Source organism: Nelumbo nucifera, chromosome 1 (genome assembly GCF_055504915.1).
Source record: "Nelumbo nucifera cultivar China Antique chromosome 1, China Antique-T2T, whole genome shotgun sequence".
Lineage (NCBI taxonomy): Eukaryota > Viridiplantae > Streptophyta > Magnoliopsida > Proteales > Nelumbonaceae > Nelumbo > Nelumbo nucifera.
In genome coordinates, this window is record NC_142649.1 from 59,977,007 (window position 1) to 59,992,246 (window position 15,240).

The 15,240-nt window shown below is 37.0% G+C and overlaps 1 protein-coding gene across 1 annotated transcript; it reads left to right on the forward strand.

Moving 5' to 3' along the window:
- The first annotated feature begins 2,110 nt into the window (after window positions 1-2,110).
- On the forward strand, window positions 2,111-5,663 carry LOC104589825 (putative glycosyltransferase At3g07620). Its single transcript, XM_010248261.3, is given in 6 exon segments — window positions 2,111-2,406; window positions 3,516-3,692; window positions 3,781-4,040; window positions 4,043-4,128; window positions 5,000-5,125; window positions 5,127-5,663. Coding segments are annotated over 6 exon segments (1,482 nt in total).
- The last annotated feature ends 9,577 nt before the right edge of the window (window positions 5,664-15,240 follow it).

Consider the following 15,240-nt stretch of genomic DNA (forward strand, 5'->3'; position numbering starts at 1 on the left):
ATAAATGAATCATCAATAGGGATTGTGGGGATTTTGAAAGCATAGGGGGGGCCATGGCTCCCCTCCGCCACCCCCTTGGCTCCACCCTTGAAGCTACTAGAATGAGAGTAACGACATGCTTGCTCACGTGTGGGCTCTGGGAGAAGAGAAATCTTCAATCTGCATGCAAAGTTCAAAATATCGTTACGTATCAGTCCGTATCGGAGCCTTCCCGATATACCCCTACAGGGGGTGTATTAGGTCAGGCCATAGTTCAAAGGGTAGCCGGGACTTAACCTGATTTAAAAATAAATAAATAAAACATAAAAAACACCAATATGTATCGATATTTAGAACCTTGTCTGCATGGAAATGTTGTGTAACCCTAACCCACTTACCAAATCCAAAGCCAACAGATTCGGGATTGCCTTTTTAAAGATAGAAACCTTTATAAATAAGGGACCTCCGAGAGTTCCCTCAAGCATTCACTATTGATACCTTGTGCTAGGGGCGGAGCCAGGGGGGACCAGGGGAGCCATGCCCCCCTTATGGCCCAAAAATCCCCACTATTTCATGTAAATTTCCCCCTCCCCCATTCCTCACTCCAATGGGTTGGCCCCCCTTATGACCATTCATATTTATTCCCCCCCCCCCTCTCCCCCCAATCCACCTTAGGTTTTGGTCCCCCTCATGAAAATTTCCTAGCTCCATCCCTGCCCTGTGCAGGTCCTCTTACCCTATAACCCTAGTCTTCCTTTCCTCCTCACCTTCCCCCTTTCGTTTTCAGTCTCACCAAAATCATCTCCACCACCATCTAATGTCCTTCAGGTAGACGTCCCCGATGCCACATACCACCAATCTCTACTTACAAATTCTCTATTATTGGGATAAAATGATGCATACGCAAGGGGAGGTAAAACTACAAGTTTTGAAAAATTATAGGGGAGGTTTTTGTTAAAATAAATCCTTAGGTAGGGGTGTCAACGGTATTCGAAAATCCAATTTTGAATTCGAGATTCGACATAATCGAATCAAATTCAGATAATTCGAATATCTAACTGGTCGAATTCGAATATTTTATTCATAACGAAAAGCTAATCGGATTCGAATTCAGATATGACCTGATTCAATTCGATAAATATCCAAATTTGAATGATTATTTAATTCTTATATATAATATATAAAATTTTTAAATATTTTATATAATTTATATATAATAATTAAATTATATACATAATTTATATATTTATATACTTTATATAAATAAAATATTTATTAACTACCTAAAATAATTAATTAGTCAAATTCAAATCGGATTGAATATTCAAATATTTAATCAGATTCGAATTCGAATATTAATATTCAATATCCTTTGGATACCGAATCGAATCGGATATCAATTTTTTTAATCGGATTCGAATTCGGATATTGCTTGATCCGATTCTAATTCGATCCGTTTACACCCCTATCCTTAGGGGAGGTTTTTATGATTGTCAAAAGCCTATGGGGAGATTTTTATATTTTATCCTTGCATAAAGTTGTGTGAAGATGAGGGCTTTAAGTCTTTAAGGCTGTGTTTGGTTGCAGTACAAATTTATTTGTACTAGTACAAATGCATGGGAGTGTAAATGTGAAAAATGCAAATTCTTGTTTAATTTTTTTTGGTTTTACTTTATTCTGCTTCATGTCTTAATTTATTTCATTTGTACTGCAATCAACAAAGTAAGCTAAAATTTAAAACAAAAATAAGTCAGAAATTAGAAAATATTTGAAGAATCTTCACTGATAAATTTATATTTATTGTGCACCTTTTTCGAGTTACCTCCACTAAACTAGCTAGTAAGCTGTTATGGATGCTTACCCAAAAAGGAAAGAAAGACTTAAAACTGTTATGGAGGACGACAAAGCACCGAAACCCAGACTTCCTCCAAATATTTTACTGTCATGACTCATGACCACCAACTTCTATGCTTTAACTCTTTTTCCAGATCCCACGGCGGTTGATCAGAGAGGTGTATGTCCACGAGTTCCGAGTTCCAACGCGGCCGAAGTACTCGACAAGGAGATTAATGGAATGGAATGGCCTATGAATAAGAGAGAAAGTGAGTGAATGAGTGAGTGAGAGGTGACCATGAATCTTCCTCAGCGACGCTGTTCTTCTTCTCTCATGGTCGTGCTGTTTGTTGTGATGATACCCTTTGTTGCATTCAGTGTAGCAGTTTGTACGGTGGGTGGTAAGAGCTCCTCTGGTTTTTTTTCTCTGAGTACTGCTTCAGCTGAAGGGACTGAGAATGTGAAGCCTTTTGCTTACAAGAAGAAAGAAGTAGAAAACGAAGAAGATGAAGCCCTCTCCATTTCTTTTAGCTTCAATGTATCGTTTTCCCCGCCATTAATGCGTCCTAACAAGACAGGTCTATACTCTAACCAGTAAGTCCTTGATTATTTTCTTTTCCCAGCTACTTCGCATCTTTGCCCACAAGATGAACATGAATATGATCAGATTCAAAATTCCTAGTCTCTTTGGTGCCTTGAATTCTAGTTTGGAGACTCATTTCAAGACTGTTGTGCATTAAATTGAACAAAACCCGAAAGCAAAATTTAACAGTAATTTGTGATAAAAATGAATGTAGAGACTGTTCTGGCATGGTTATTTGGCTGTCACATTTTTCCATACATCCGGTGGATCCGATTGGATAAGCCATCAAAATTTCGGGGGTGGTTTCTTAAGTTTTTTTCTGAGAAAATCTTTCGCTAGTTCTGACAGTCAAAAGATGTATTGACCTTTTTGCATTAAGATCTGAATAGTCTGAAGCCCGTTTTTATTAAGGCGTGTTTTTTTGCACGTCTTTTTGTGTGAAGATGAATAAAAAAATTATAAAAATTTCATTTAAAACTTTTTGAAAATTGCCCGTTTTAGGCTTTTCGCATCTTTTTGGTGCATCGGCTTTTGACGACTAAGATCTACCATGAACCAAATGAAAAAAGACTAAATCACAGTCTGTAGAACTTGTAAATAACTGGCAAAACATGTGGAAAGACGCACCAAACAAGGCCTAAATTAAGTTTGATCTGATCTATTACCCATTTTCAGTTCTATTTTGTTCTGGATTTAACATTAGGTTGCGTGAAGGTATGACGGGTCTATGAACTGTCAATTCATCAGTATTCTTTCCTGCCCCATTTCAATAAATCAACACAATTCACAATTTATAAAGGGGTTGACTCCAGTCTCCATATAAAACATATAAAACATGATGGTATTAGAGTCTGTTTGATTTTCATGCCTGTAGGTAGTCTGTAATTCTGTATCTTTAGGTGATTTATGACAATTAGAAAACTGTCATGCTACTTCCCACTGTTTAGGAGAGAGAGAGGGGTTCTCTAATTAGGCTATGTTTGATTTTGATTTGAAAGAAAAAGAAGGGAAGAAGGGAAAAATGGGGAAATCTCGTTTTTTTTAAAGCCAAACACAGCCTTAATCCGATTACAAAGATGCAATTACTTCCTGTTATCTAATGGCTAGAATAATTACGCAGAATGTCCATTACAGTTGTGAAGGGTGGTCACAGTAAATTACAAAGGCTTGAAGCAAATCTAGCAAGAGCTCGAGCTCTTATAAGGAAAGCCTCTCAAAACCAAACATCGCCGTTACAAAGTGGGGAAGACTACATTCCACAAGGAACTATTTATCACAATGCCCACGAATTTCATCGGTACAAATTTGTACTCCTATCTTTCTTTTATCTACCTCTCTCACCATTCTTTGTCTTGGACGAGATGCATGTGATTTCTCAATTGTAGGAGCTATTTGGAAATGGAGAAGTTGTTTAAAATATTCGTGTATGAAGATGGAGATCCACCACTATTCCACAATGGTCCTTGCAAGGGTATATACTCTACAGAAGGGAGGTTCATTCACCAGATTGAAATCAATAAACAGTTCCTCCGAACCAGGGATCCCGCCCGAGCTCTTGTTTACTTCCTTCCCATCAGCATAGCCCGTTCTGTTCAATTGCTTTATGTGCCCGATTCCCGTGATATTGGCCCCATTAAACGGATTGCCATTATGTTAATGCCATTGCTGCCAAATATCCCTACTGGAATAGAAGCCTCGGTGCTGATCATTTCTTGTTTTCTTGTCACGACTGGGTAAATTGCGATGCATTATTGCTCTCATTCCATTACTGTTTCGTGCTGTTGATAACAATAGGAAATTGTCGCTTCATATTCTTTTTAGGAAAATTTATGGTCTGTTCTCCGCAGAAATTTTTATTGGTTTCTAAATGCATTGTCTCAAACCTCACCTATGCTACACAATCTCTCTTGAATTGTGACTGATTATTTGTACAAACTCAAAAATTTATGAAATGGACTGAACAATAAAAACCCCCGAATTGCTCATTTGCCAAAAACCGTTGATTTGGTCAATGACTCACTAATATGGGTGGCCAAACTGTTGACCCGTTTGATCCAAATAATGGTTTTTTGCCATTTTTAATTATTATTATTATTTGTTTAAATTATTGTCTGTTTGGACTGGATGGTCAAACCTCTGACCTGAAAACTAGTGGCCAAAGTGGTTCTAGTTCCAGATCGGTTTTTAAAACATTATTTTTTAATGACCACCTAATTGCTTAAGCTTTTAGATTGAGGGTTTATTATTGAGATGGTATTTGAACCTTCTTAATAACCAAGTGATTTAGTGATCAATCCTTTTCGCCCCTATTATAATTAATTAAATTTCAATTTAAGGTATGAATGGACCTCACCTATGACAACCTATAACAATTTAAACTTTTAGGTTGAAGAGTTCCTTGTAATGAATGGACCTGTGGTTCTGGATTTCAATTTCAATTTAAGGTATGAATGGACCTCACCTATGAATGGACCTGTGGTTCTCTCTGATAAATAAAATCCTATAAAAAGACCTCACCTATGACAACCTATAACAATTTAAACTTTTAGGTTGAAGAGTTCCTTGTAATGCTGTACTTAATTAAGCTTTTTCTTTTTGTTGCACGGGCCTCTCATATCTGCTTACATTCCTTACCTTCACCAAAACTCAATTCGGGTTTTATGCAATGCTAATACCTCTGAGGGATTCAACCCTTCAAGAGATGTGTCATTTCCCGAAATCAATCTCAGAAAGAGGTGATATTTCAGCTTTTTTAGGTGGTCTTCCCCCTCAGGCTCGCCAAATTCTTGCTTTCTTTGCTGGGAAGCAGCACGGCCATGTCCGACTGTTGCTGTTTGAGCACTGGAAAGACAAGGACGAAGAGTTACAGGTCTATGAACACCTGCCCAGAGGAATATCTTACAGAGAGATGATGAGGAGGAGCAACTACTGTCTCTGCCCAAGTGGGTATGAAGTTGCTAGTCCAAGAGTTGCCGAAGCAATCTATGCAGAATGTGTTCCAGTGTTGATTTCAGACCATTATGTTCCCCCATTCAGTGATGTTCTGAACTGGAAGTCCTTTTCTGTTCAGGTTCAGGTGAGAGACATCCCCAACCTGAAGAGCATTTTGATGGGCACATCTGAGGCGCAGTATATAAGAATGCAAGCAAGGGTGAAGCAGGTTCAGAAGCATTTTATAGTGAATGATCCTCCCACAAGGTTTGATGCCTTCCACATGACCATTCACTCAATCTGGTTAAGGAGATTAAATGTCCATATTCATGATTAACAGATAAATTACAATGCTCTGGGAGGCATAGCAGAATTTTTTTTTTTTTTTTTTTTGTATTTTGTTGATATGCCCAAATCTCTCAAATGGGCCGCTTGAGTAGGCAGCACAAATGTAATAACCCGGTTCAAACCCGACTAGACCCAATTAGGAGTGCAAATGGATCGGATCAAGGTCCAATCTGATCCTATTTGGTCATATTTGGACATCTTCATATCAGATCGGATAATAGGATCAGATAAAAAATTTAATCAGATTCAGATCACCCCCATCCAATCTGATATATATTATATATTAATAAATATAAATATATATAATACATATACATATGTTATTTATTTATTTATAAATATATTTTTATAAATTTATTATATTATTTATTTTTTATAAAAAAACATGTATATATATGATGAAAATAATTAAAAAATACTTGTATTTTTTTTACTTTATTTTAAATTAGTACATTTTTTTCTTTTAATAGTTTTTTAATTTTTAAAGAAAACAAGTAGGATCGAATCAAATCCAAAGATCCGATTCAAATTGAGTCCTATCATATCTGATCGGATCATATCCAACATGAACAGTATTGAATCAAATTTGAATCCGATCCAATCTGTTTGCATCCCTAGACCCAATCCCATTGTGAATTCACATATGTGCCCCACAAAGGCGCCCCACAGTATATCCCAACCGTATATTGGAAGCATCTCCCACTGACGAATTCGAGAGATATTTCCAATACACGCTGAGATATGCATGTGGGGCACAGATGTAATCTCTCCATTGCCAGGTCTATCCCTAAGCTTTAATTCCCTGAACTTTATTGCAACAGAGCCCCTGTACTTCTGGATTCCAGCATTTACACCCAGTTGTTGGCATTCTATGAATTAATTCCATGGAATATTCCTCTAAACATTTTTAAACTGACATTGTTTTATAAGACCATTTTGTCCTTTTAACTTAGCTTTTCTAAAATCCTAACTCTTACATATTTCTCTCAACATTTTTTCAACAAAGTTCATCAATCTCGAGAATACTTTGCAAATGATCGGTTTAACAATGTCTTAAGAATGGTTTGTTCCTATAAAATGGTTATTTTCAACAATTTGATATTTGTTGGCATGGTTCAAAGTATTGATATGCTCTCACCCAATGTTCAAAGTATTGCAATATAGGTCTGTATTGTATGATATGTATCAATTTTCAAGATCACCAATACAGGTGTATCATGGCTTATGATTGTTGATATATAAATTTCTGGCCCAGGAAGTAAAGTAAATAGGACCCACTATAAAATCGAAGGGCCTACTAAAAGGAGATGTTCTTTTAGGTGGGACCAGTACATTGGCCCATTAAGCTCAAGGAGACACAGGTAGGGTCCAATGAAAATGCAAATTAAGAAAGTGACAGGCTTAAGCCTTTAATCACTTGATTTCCAAATACACCGATCCTATACAAGATATCAAATTAGAAAAGAAATCTCAAATTGAAATCGATGATAGATTAGCAAAATTTTAAATTGGATTTATTGGATCCAGCAATTGAGAGGCTTAATTGATCTAACAAAGAAAGAGATCGTGGCTGGTTAATGGATTTAAAGCTGCATGGGCCTTACCCTTTTTTGCCAAGTGGCACTTGGCTTTAAATAAGAGGGGAACAAACCCAACCCATTTCCTAATTAGCTTTTAAATAGGATAAATTGATTACTAAATCATCAATCTAGTGGGCTCCCATATTAATTATGCAAGCTGGCTGAATTCAATTTTGAATTCAAGTCTTCAGTCGAACTTGTCTAAGAGAAGACGTTATAAATAGATGGAGGAAGCTCTCACCCTCCTTTAGCTCTCTTTTGGTCCTTTCTCCCGTTCTCACACTTCGGCTCCTCAATTCTTTGGCCCACTCTTAATTCTTTCAAAAAAAAGGGGAAGAAGAAGGGGTGATTGTACCAAGATCAAGGGAAGAAGAATCGGAATTTTGGTTCCTCAACCATTGAAGCTCTGAAACTGTTACAACTCTATGCAACGTCGGTTGAAGGATTCCGGTCTTTGAGTTGTTGCAATCAAAAGCTTTATCAAATTACTACAACAAAAAAAAATAAAGAAAGTTCTCCTATCTTGTGCGCATACATTGTTGCAAGTTCTTTCTACAACTACAAGTTATCAAACTTTTTGGATCATGTCGTGACAAGGTACAAGTATAAGATCGGGTTGTGTTTGTGACAAGAGAATCAGAGGATTTTCTTTGCAAAAAAAAAAAAAGAGTTTGTATCCACTTACATTTGTATAAAAGGAAAAAGTTAATTAAATTTCTTTGAATTTGTCTACATATTTTTTTATGCTCCAAATTTACGTATGAAATTTGTGTTGACAAATTTCTAGCATGCCTGGTGGGACATCTCTTTCCTCTCATCTCTTAAGTCAACACATCAAGTTTGTTTTTGGCAAACGGTTTGGGCACATGACTTCAAATAAAACCATTTCAAGTGTCGTTGGGAACAAGAAAAACACCACATATAGCTCAAGCTTGTCCAAATCAAGTGCATTTTTAGCCTCCAACTACGAAAGGCCAACCACTCGCCTAATGACGAGATTTGGAGATTCACAACTGGTTGCACCTCTCGCCTTCTATGGAACTTAGGGGGCCCCTTCAAAAGTCTGAAATGCCTAAAAGAGACCTTCAAGGTTGCCGATGGCAAAAGACACCAATGCAAAGGGGGTAACCCTAATGAAAGAGTTTGTTTCAACAACTCCGCTTGAGCATCCAAATGGAAAAATACCCGTGTCAGACGTAGAATCTAGTACCGGCTCAAGGTCCAACTCTCATCCCAACTCTCCTAAGATTGGGAGCTACATGCAGACTCATGTAATCTAGTCTAATTACATGCAGACTCACTCCTACATTTCAGTAATACACATCATGATGGTGGGAGCCACTATAGTGGAAGAACAACTTGCTGAGATGGCTTCGACCATCACTAAGTTAACAAAGATGGTGGAAGAGAAGGACCTTCAAATTGCTTCTCTCAGGAACTGAATAGAACAAATGCAAACAATGACATCCAACCAAGGGCCTTCACACCCACCAGGATTCACCTTGCGAGTAGACCCTCCCCGAGAGGAGTTTCTAGAACGTATTAACATACGGGACACCCAACATGTTTTGGTTGCCTCCCTCTCAGTACAACAACTCCACATGATAGCTAACACAATACGTGCTCATTATGGGGGTATTCCACAGTCATCCTCAGTGTATAGTAAGTCATACATTGAGCACATTGATTATATGTCTATGTCGTTAGGGTACCAACCCCTGAAGTTTCAATCATTTGACGGGAAAGGTAACCCCAGACAACATATTGCGCACTTTGTGGAGACGTGCAACAATGTCGGGACTTATGGTGTTCTGATGGTACAGCAATTTGTACGATCTCTACAAGGAAATGCTTTTGATTGGTACACTGACCTCCCTTCTAGATCAATTGATAGTTTTTATAGTACTTGACGTATTGTAAGCATGTATGAACTCACCACCACAAAACAAAAAAAAGATGAACTAATCGTTAAATTGATAGGTGGAGAAATCTGTACCTCAATTGTCGAGACAAACTCTCAGAAGCTTCAGCTATTGATACTTGTATTCAAGGCATGCATTGGGGTTTTCATTACATCCTCAAGGAAATAAAACCCCGGACATTTGAGGAATTGGCCACCCGCGTCAATGATATGGAGCTTAGCTTGGTTACCTTTGGAGAACATCACCCAGATGATTTCCAAAGGAAAAAGGAAAAGAAAGATGGTGAAAATGAGACGAAATTGTCTAGGCCGATGCAAGTTCTAGCAACCACAATAGCCCTTCTCAAGGTTATTAGGAAGAAAAAAAAAGCAAGAAATGAAATCAAATGTTCAACAAAAGAAAGAAAATCCAAAACTCACTCTGAAAGAATTGGAAGCAAAGGTGTACCCATTCCCTGATTCAGATGTCCTAGAAATATTGGATGCCCTTCTAACCGAAAAGCTTATAAAACTTCCTAATAGTAAATGCCTAGATGAAGAAGGGAAAATTGATTATCCAAAGTATTGTCGTTATCATTGGGTAATTAGCCACCTAGTCTAAAAATTTTCTCCTCAAAGATGAAATAATGCAATTGGCTGAGTCAGGAGTGATCGAACTAGGTCTATGTGAGGACATAGCGACCACTTACATGACAATCATTACATTTGGATCCTTTGAACCTGAGGCTCTCCAATGCCCTCATCGTCTTGTCATTTATGAACTTACACCGGGGGCATCACTAAATCAAACACAAATCCCCAGTGACCCTTCTACTTTTTGCCATACACTAGGGGCAATACTAAATCAAGCATAAGCACATGCGTTAAGTCCTAAGGAAATTACTTTACCCTAGTCCGCCATGTCACTCTCAAAAGATTACTAGACCATCATTAAACAATAGGAACATCATGTGACACACCAGTTCCCTCCACCTTGTGAGCAATTAAAGAAGAGTAAAAGGAGGGTTCGGTCACAGAAACCTCCCGAAAGCAAGAAAAGACAAGGCAAGAACACTATTACCCAACCATCGCAAGTGGTAACTAATGAGTTTTGAAACAAGTCCCTCGACTCCCAATTGCTCTACAAGAGTACATACAAAAGGAATTCTTTTCTAGAGGATGTGTAGCTGTGTATATAGTCACATGTTACGCGAAAATCAAATGAGTCAAAGTTCGCTCTTGGATATGAGCCTAAACTATCTATGCTCCCAGATATGAGCTTAAACTATCTAATTTAAAAAAAAAAAAGAAAAACAAAATTTGCTCCCAGATACGAGCATAAACTGTTTGTAAGACTCCTAAGTATGAGTATAATAAACTATTCAACTTCCAAATAACTCAAAGTTTGCTCCCAGATACGAGCATAAACTATCTGCAAGACTCCTGGGTATGAGTATAAACGATTCAACTTTCAAGTTTGCTCCTAAATATGAGCATACATTGTTTGCAAGACTCCTGAGTATGAGTATAAACTATTCAACTTCCAAATAACTCAATGTGTGCTCCCAGATACGAGCATAAACTGTCTGCAAGACTCCTGAGTATGAGTATAAACTATTCAGCTTCCAAGTTTACTCCCAGATATGAGCATAAACTGTTTGCAAGACTTATGAGTATGAGTATAAACTATTCAACTTTCAAATAATTCAATGTGTGCTCCCGGATACGAGCATAAACTATTTGCAAGACTCTTAAGCATGAGTATAAATTATTCAACTTCTAAAGCAATTCAAAATGTGCTCCCAAACACAAGCCTAAACTATCCACTAAGTGCTCCTAGGTAAGTGCCTAAACTATCTACAAAGCCCCAAATCGCAAGTACAAATTACTTTGTGAACTACGTCATGACTTGATCCCTCTAAGGGTATGTAGGCAACCTGAAAAGGTGCAGTCACAAAATAAATTATTTGTATTACTCCTGACCCGCATGAGTATAAACCGTGAATGGCAAAATTATAAAAAAAAAACTCTTGGCCCACATGAGTATAAACCGTGAGCAGCAAAATCAAAAACCTCCCCAAAAAAACGAAAAAGAAACTCCTAGTCTACATGAGTTAAAAATAAATAAAAAAACTCATGGTCCACACAAGTTTAGACTGCGAACAACCCAAGGAATTCTTGCTCTTGCTTGTAAGAGTAAACTTTTCAAGTCGGTGATTGCATTGTCAATTACAATAACAACCACCAACTTGGGGGCCATTTGTTGATATGTAAATTTCTGGCCCAGGAAGTAAAGTAAATAAGACCCACTATAAAATCGAAATAAGCTATTGGGCCCACTAAGAGGAGATGTTTTTTTTAGGTGGGACCAGTACATTGGCCCATTAAGCTCAAGGAGACACTGGTAGGGTCCAATGAAAATGAAAATTAAGAAAGTGATAGGCTTAAGCCTTTAATCACTTGATTTCCAAATACACCAATCCTATACAAAATATCAAATTAGAAAAGAAATCACAAATTGAAATCTGTCACCGGATGACAGATTGACAAAATTTTAAATTGAATTTATTGGATCCAATTTAAAAGGCAATTGAGAGGCTTAATTGATCTAACAAAGAAAAAGATCTTGGCTGGTTAATGGATTTAAAGCTGCATGGGCCCTACCCCTTTTTGCTAAGTGGCACTTGGCTTTAAATAAGAGGGGGACAAACCTAACCCATTTCCTAATTAGCTTTTAAATAGGATCATAAATTGATTACTAAAATTCAAGTCTTCAGCCGAACTTGTCTAAGAGAAGATGTTATAAATAGATGGAGGAAGCTCCCATCCTCCTTTAGCTCTCCTTCGGTCCTTTCTCCGGTTCTCACACTGGCTCCTCAATTCTTTGGCCTACTCTTATTTTTTTTTAAAAAAAAAAAGGGAAGAAAAAGGGATGGCTGCACCAAGATCAAGGAAAGAAGAATTGGAATTTCGGCTCCTCAATCATTAAAGCTCCGAAACCGTTACAACTTCGTGCAACATCGGCTGAAGGATTCCGGTCTTTGAGTTGCTATAATCAAAAGCTTCATCAAATTACTGCAACAAAAAAATAAAGAAAGTTCTCCTATCTTGTGTGCATACAATTGATCGTTACAAGTTATTTCTACAACTACAAGTTATCAAACTTGTCGGGTCGTGTCCATGACAAACTATAAGTACAAGATCGGGATGTGTTCGTGACAAGAGAATCAGAGGGTTTTCTTTGCAAAAGAAAAAAAATTTGTATCCCACTTACATTTGTACAAAAGAAAAAAGTTAATTAAATTTCTTTGAATTTGTCTACATTTTTTTTTGTGCTCCAAATTTACACATAAAATTTGTGTCAACAATGATACATCCTGTATTAAGCGTATTGTGTCAATACTTTGAACCTTGACTATTATAAAGTATATTCTTGCTTTAGTTTTGGTGTAGGTTATACAATTTAAATTTAATTATATAATGCCAACTTATATAATTTGGATTTGGTTCCCACATAATCTGTCCTCACACCATCCTCACAGGCCTTGAAGTCGTGCAATATTGGGAATATCTCCCCATGAATAAAAATATACAAATACAGGGATGTTTCCAATACACAGCTGCAATGCAAGGGCTGTGAAGATGGTGAAGCAAGGTTCTAAGTATCAATACGTATCGGGCCGATACGTATCGTGTTAGTGGCTTCTTGATACACCCCTATAGGAGGTGTATCGGGGTTCTGACCGGTTCAGGGGGTGGAGAAGCCCTAAACCGGCCCCCTGAACTGGTTTTGAAAAGAAAAAAACACAAAAGTCACTATCGATATCGCCTGATACACCCCTACCAGATTATAAGATACACATCAATTGCCGGATTAAAAGATAAAACAGAAAAAAAAAAGGAGCGTCACATCTTACAAATGCACAATATTGATCCATCTTATAAAGGCAAGGATAGAGCAAGATACACATGATGTTCATTAACCTTATAACCATGAAGAGTCTGCAATTACCTAGGCTAGATCTTGTGCCTCAATGTTTTAAGAGATGCCTAATAGCCATCTTATTGGGCCATGGGCAGGATTAGAAAGTAGGGCTGCAATCGAATTGAGTTTTAATCAAATATTCAAATTCCATTAGTCTAGGTTTGAGTTGGATGCTAATTGAATTCAAATTCTATGGTAAATTCAACTATTTTTTGGAACTTAAATCCAACCAATAAAATGTTTGACCAAAATCTCACGGCTGCATATGTATAAAATATGAAAATATATTATCCTTTCAAGCTTTTGAACCGAACTAAAATTTATCGAATATTTATTGGAATCGAATTTGAACTTGAATACGAGCATATTTTAGGTTATGTTTGGATAAATTTTTACTTTTGTGACAAATGGCATATATTTTGTTATGTGAATTTTGACATGTGGCATATATTTTTCCACATGACATATATTTTGCCATGTATCGCATATTTTGTCATATGGCATGTTTAATTTTTGACAATTTTTCCATATAGCATATATTTAGCCATGTGTCGTAAATTTTGCTATATGGCATATATTTCTCCATATGTTACCAAATTTGCCACATGGTGAATATTTTGTTATAGTCACAAATTTTTGTCATGTGGCATATATATATGGGCATCAAACATGGCATATATCTTGCCAAGGGTCATAAATTTTGTCATGTAGCATTTATTTGTTTACCGCTTATGCATTTTATGAAATGGATATTTGGTCAAAAGTGCAAAGTAAAACATGGATAGTAATACATGCTTTTTATTGCACAAATGTTTTTTTTGCTTTGGGTGATTTTACTCCAAGAAACACATGTTATCAAATGCAGAAGCATTTTTATTACAGAAAGTACTTAAAAAAAATTAAAAAAAAATTATCTAGGTTCGTTTGGTTTGCAAGAATAAGAGTCCGGAATCAGAATTGGAACCAGGCATTTGGTTGGGCGAAATCGAAATCCGATTCCCAATCCGAGTGGAATGGCAATCTCCCATTTTTGGGAATGGTCATTCCCGACCCACTCCCGGGAATCGGAATCTCATTCCCGCTCTTTCACGTAAGAAAAAAAAATTGACAAAAAAAAACCTCAAACCTCTCCCAACCCGATTCCAACTCTCTAACTCTCTCTCTCTCTCTCTCTCATTTGGCAGTTGGAGTTCGAAGTATTGATCTGAAATTCAGAATCGAAACTCCGGTGACGGTGACAACAAGGTAAATCACCGATGATTTTTTTCTCTCCTATTTCCTATTCTTCTTATTCCTCTCCTCTCTCTCACTTTATTTTTTCATTATTCTCCAGTTTTTTCGCTGCAGACCTGACCAGACCACAACAAAATAAATCTTCATCTTCTTCTTCTTCTTTGAAATCAACCGCCCATGCTCTGATTGAATCTTCTTCTTCCTCGCCTCCTCTTTGTTAAGAGTTAAGTTTTATTGACATGGTAAGTCAAAGACCAAGTCAAGTGTCCTAATTTGTAGGAGTTGTGGTTGAGGATGTAGTTAAGTTTTATCAAAGACCAAGTCAAGTGTCCTAGTTTGTAGGAGTTGTAGTTGAGGATGTTCGCCACTTTGTTTTGATTCTGTTCCTAAAAATCTGCACATGTTGTTAGTAAACATTGTGTTGTTTAGAATATCTCTATTTAAGTTGTAAGTCTATCTTTTATTAATACGAGTAATTCAGCTTGAATCTTCTATTCAATACCAACATTTGGTATCAGAGCCATTGCATTAAAAAAAAAAAATAGTTGTTTTCTTGCAACAGCAAGGTGATATGGCGTCCGACAACAATAGTTTTATGCAACCAGCTATTCCCCGTTTTGATGGTCATTATGATCATTGGAGCATGTTGATGGAAAAATTTTTAAGGTCCAAAGAGTATTGGGACATTGTAGAGAATGGGGTGACTGAACCGGTTGCAGAAGAAACACTCACTGAAGCACAAAACAAGGCTTTGGCAGATCGAAAGCTCAAGGATTTGAAAGCAAAGAACTATTTGTTTCAAGCAATTGATCACTCGATTTTGGAGACCATTCTCCAAAAAGACACTTCAAAGCATATCTAGGATTCA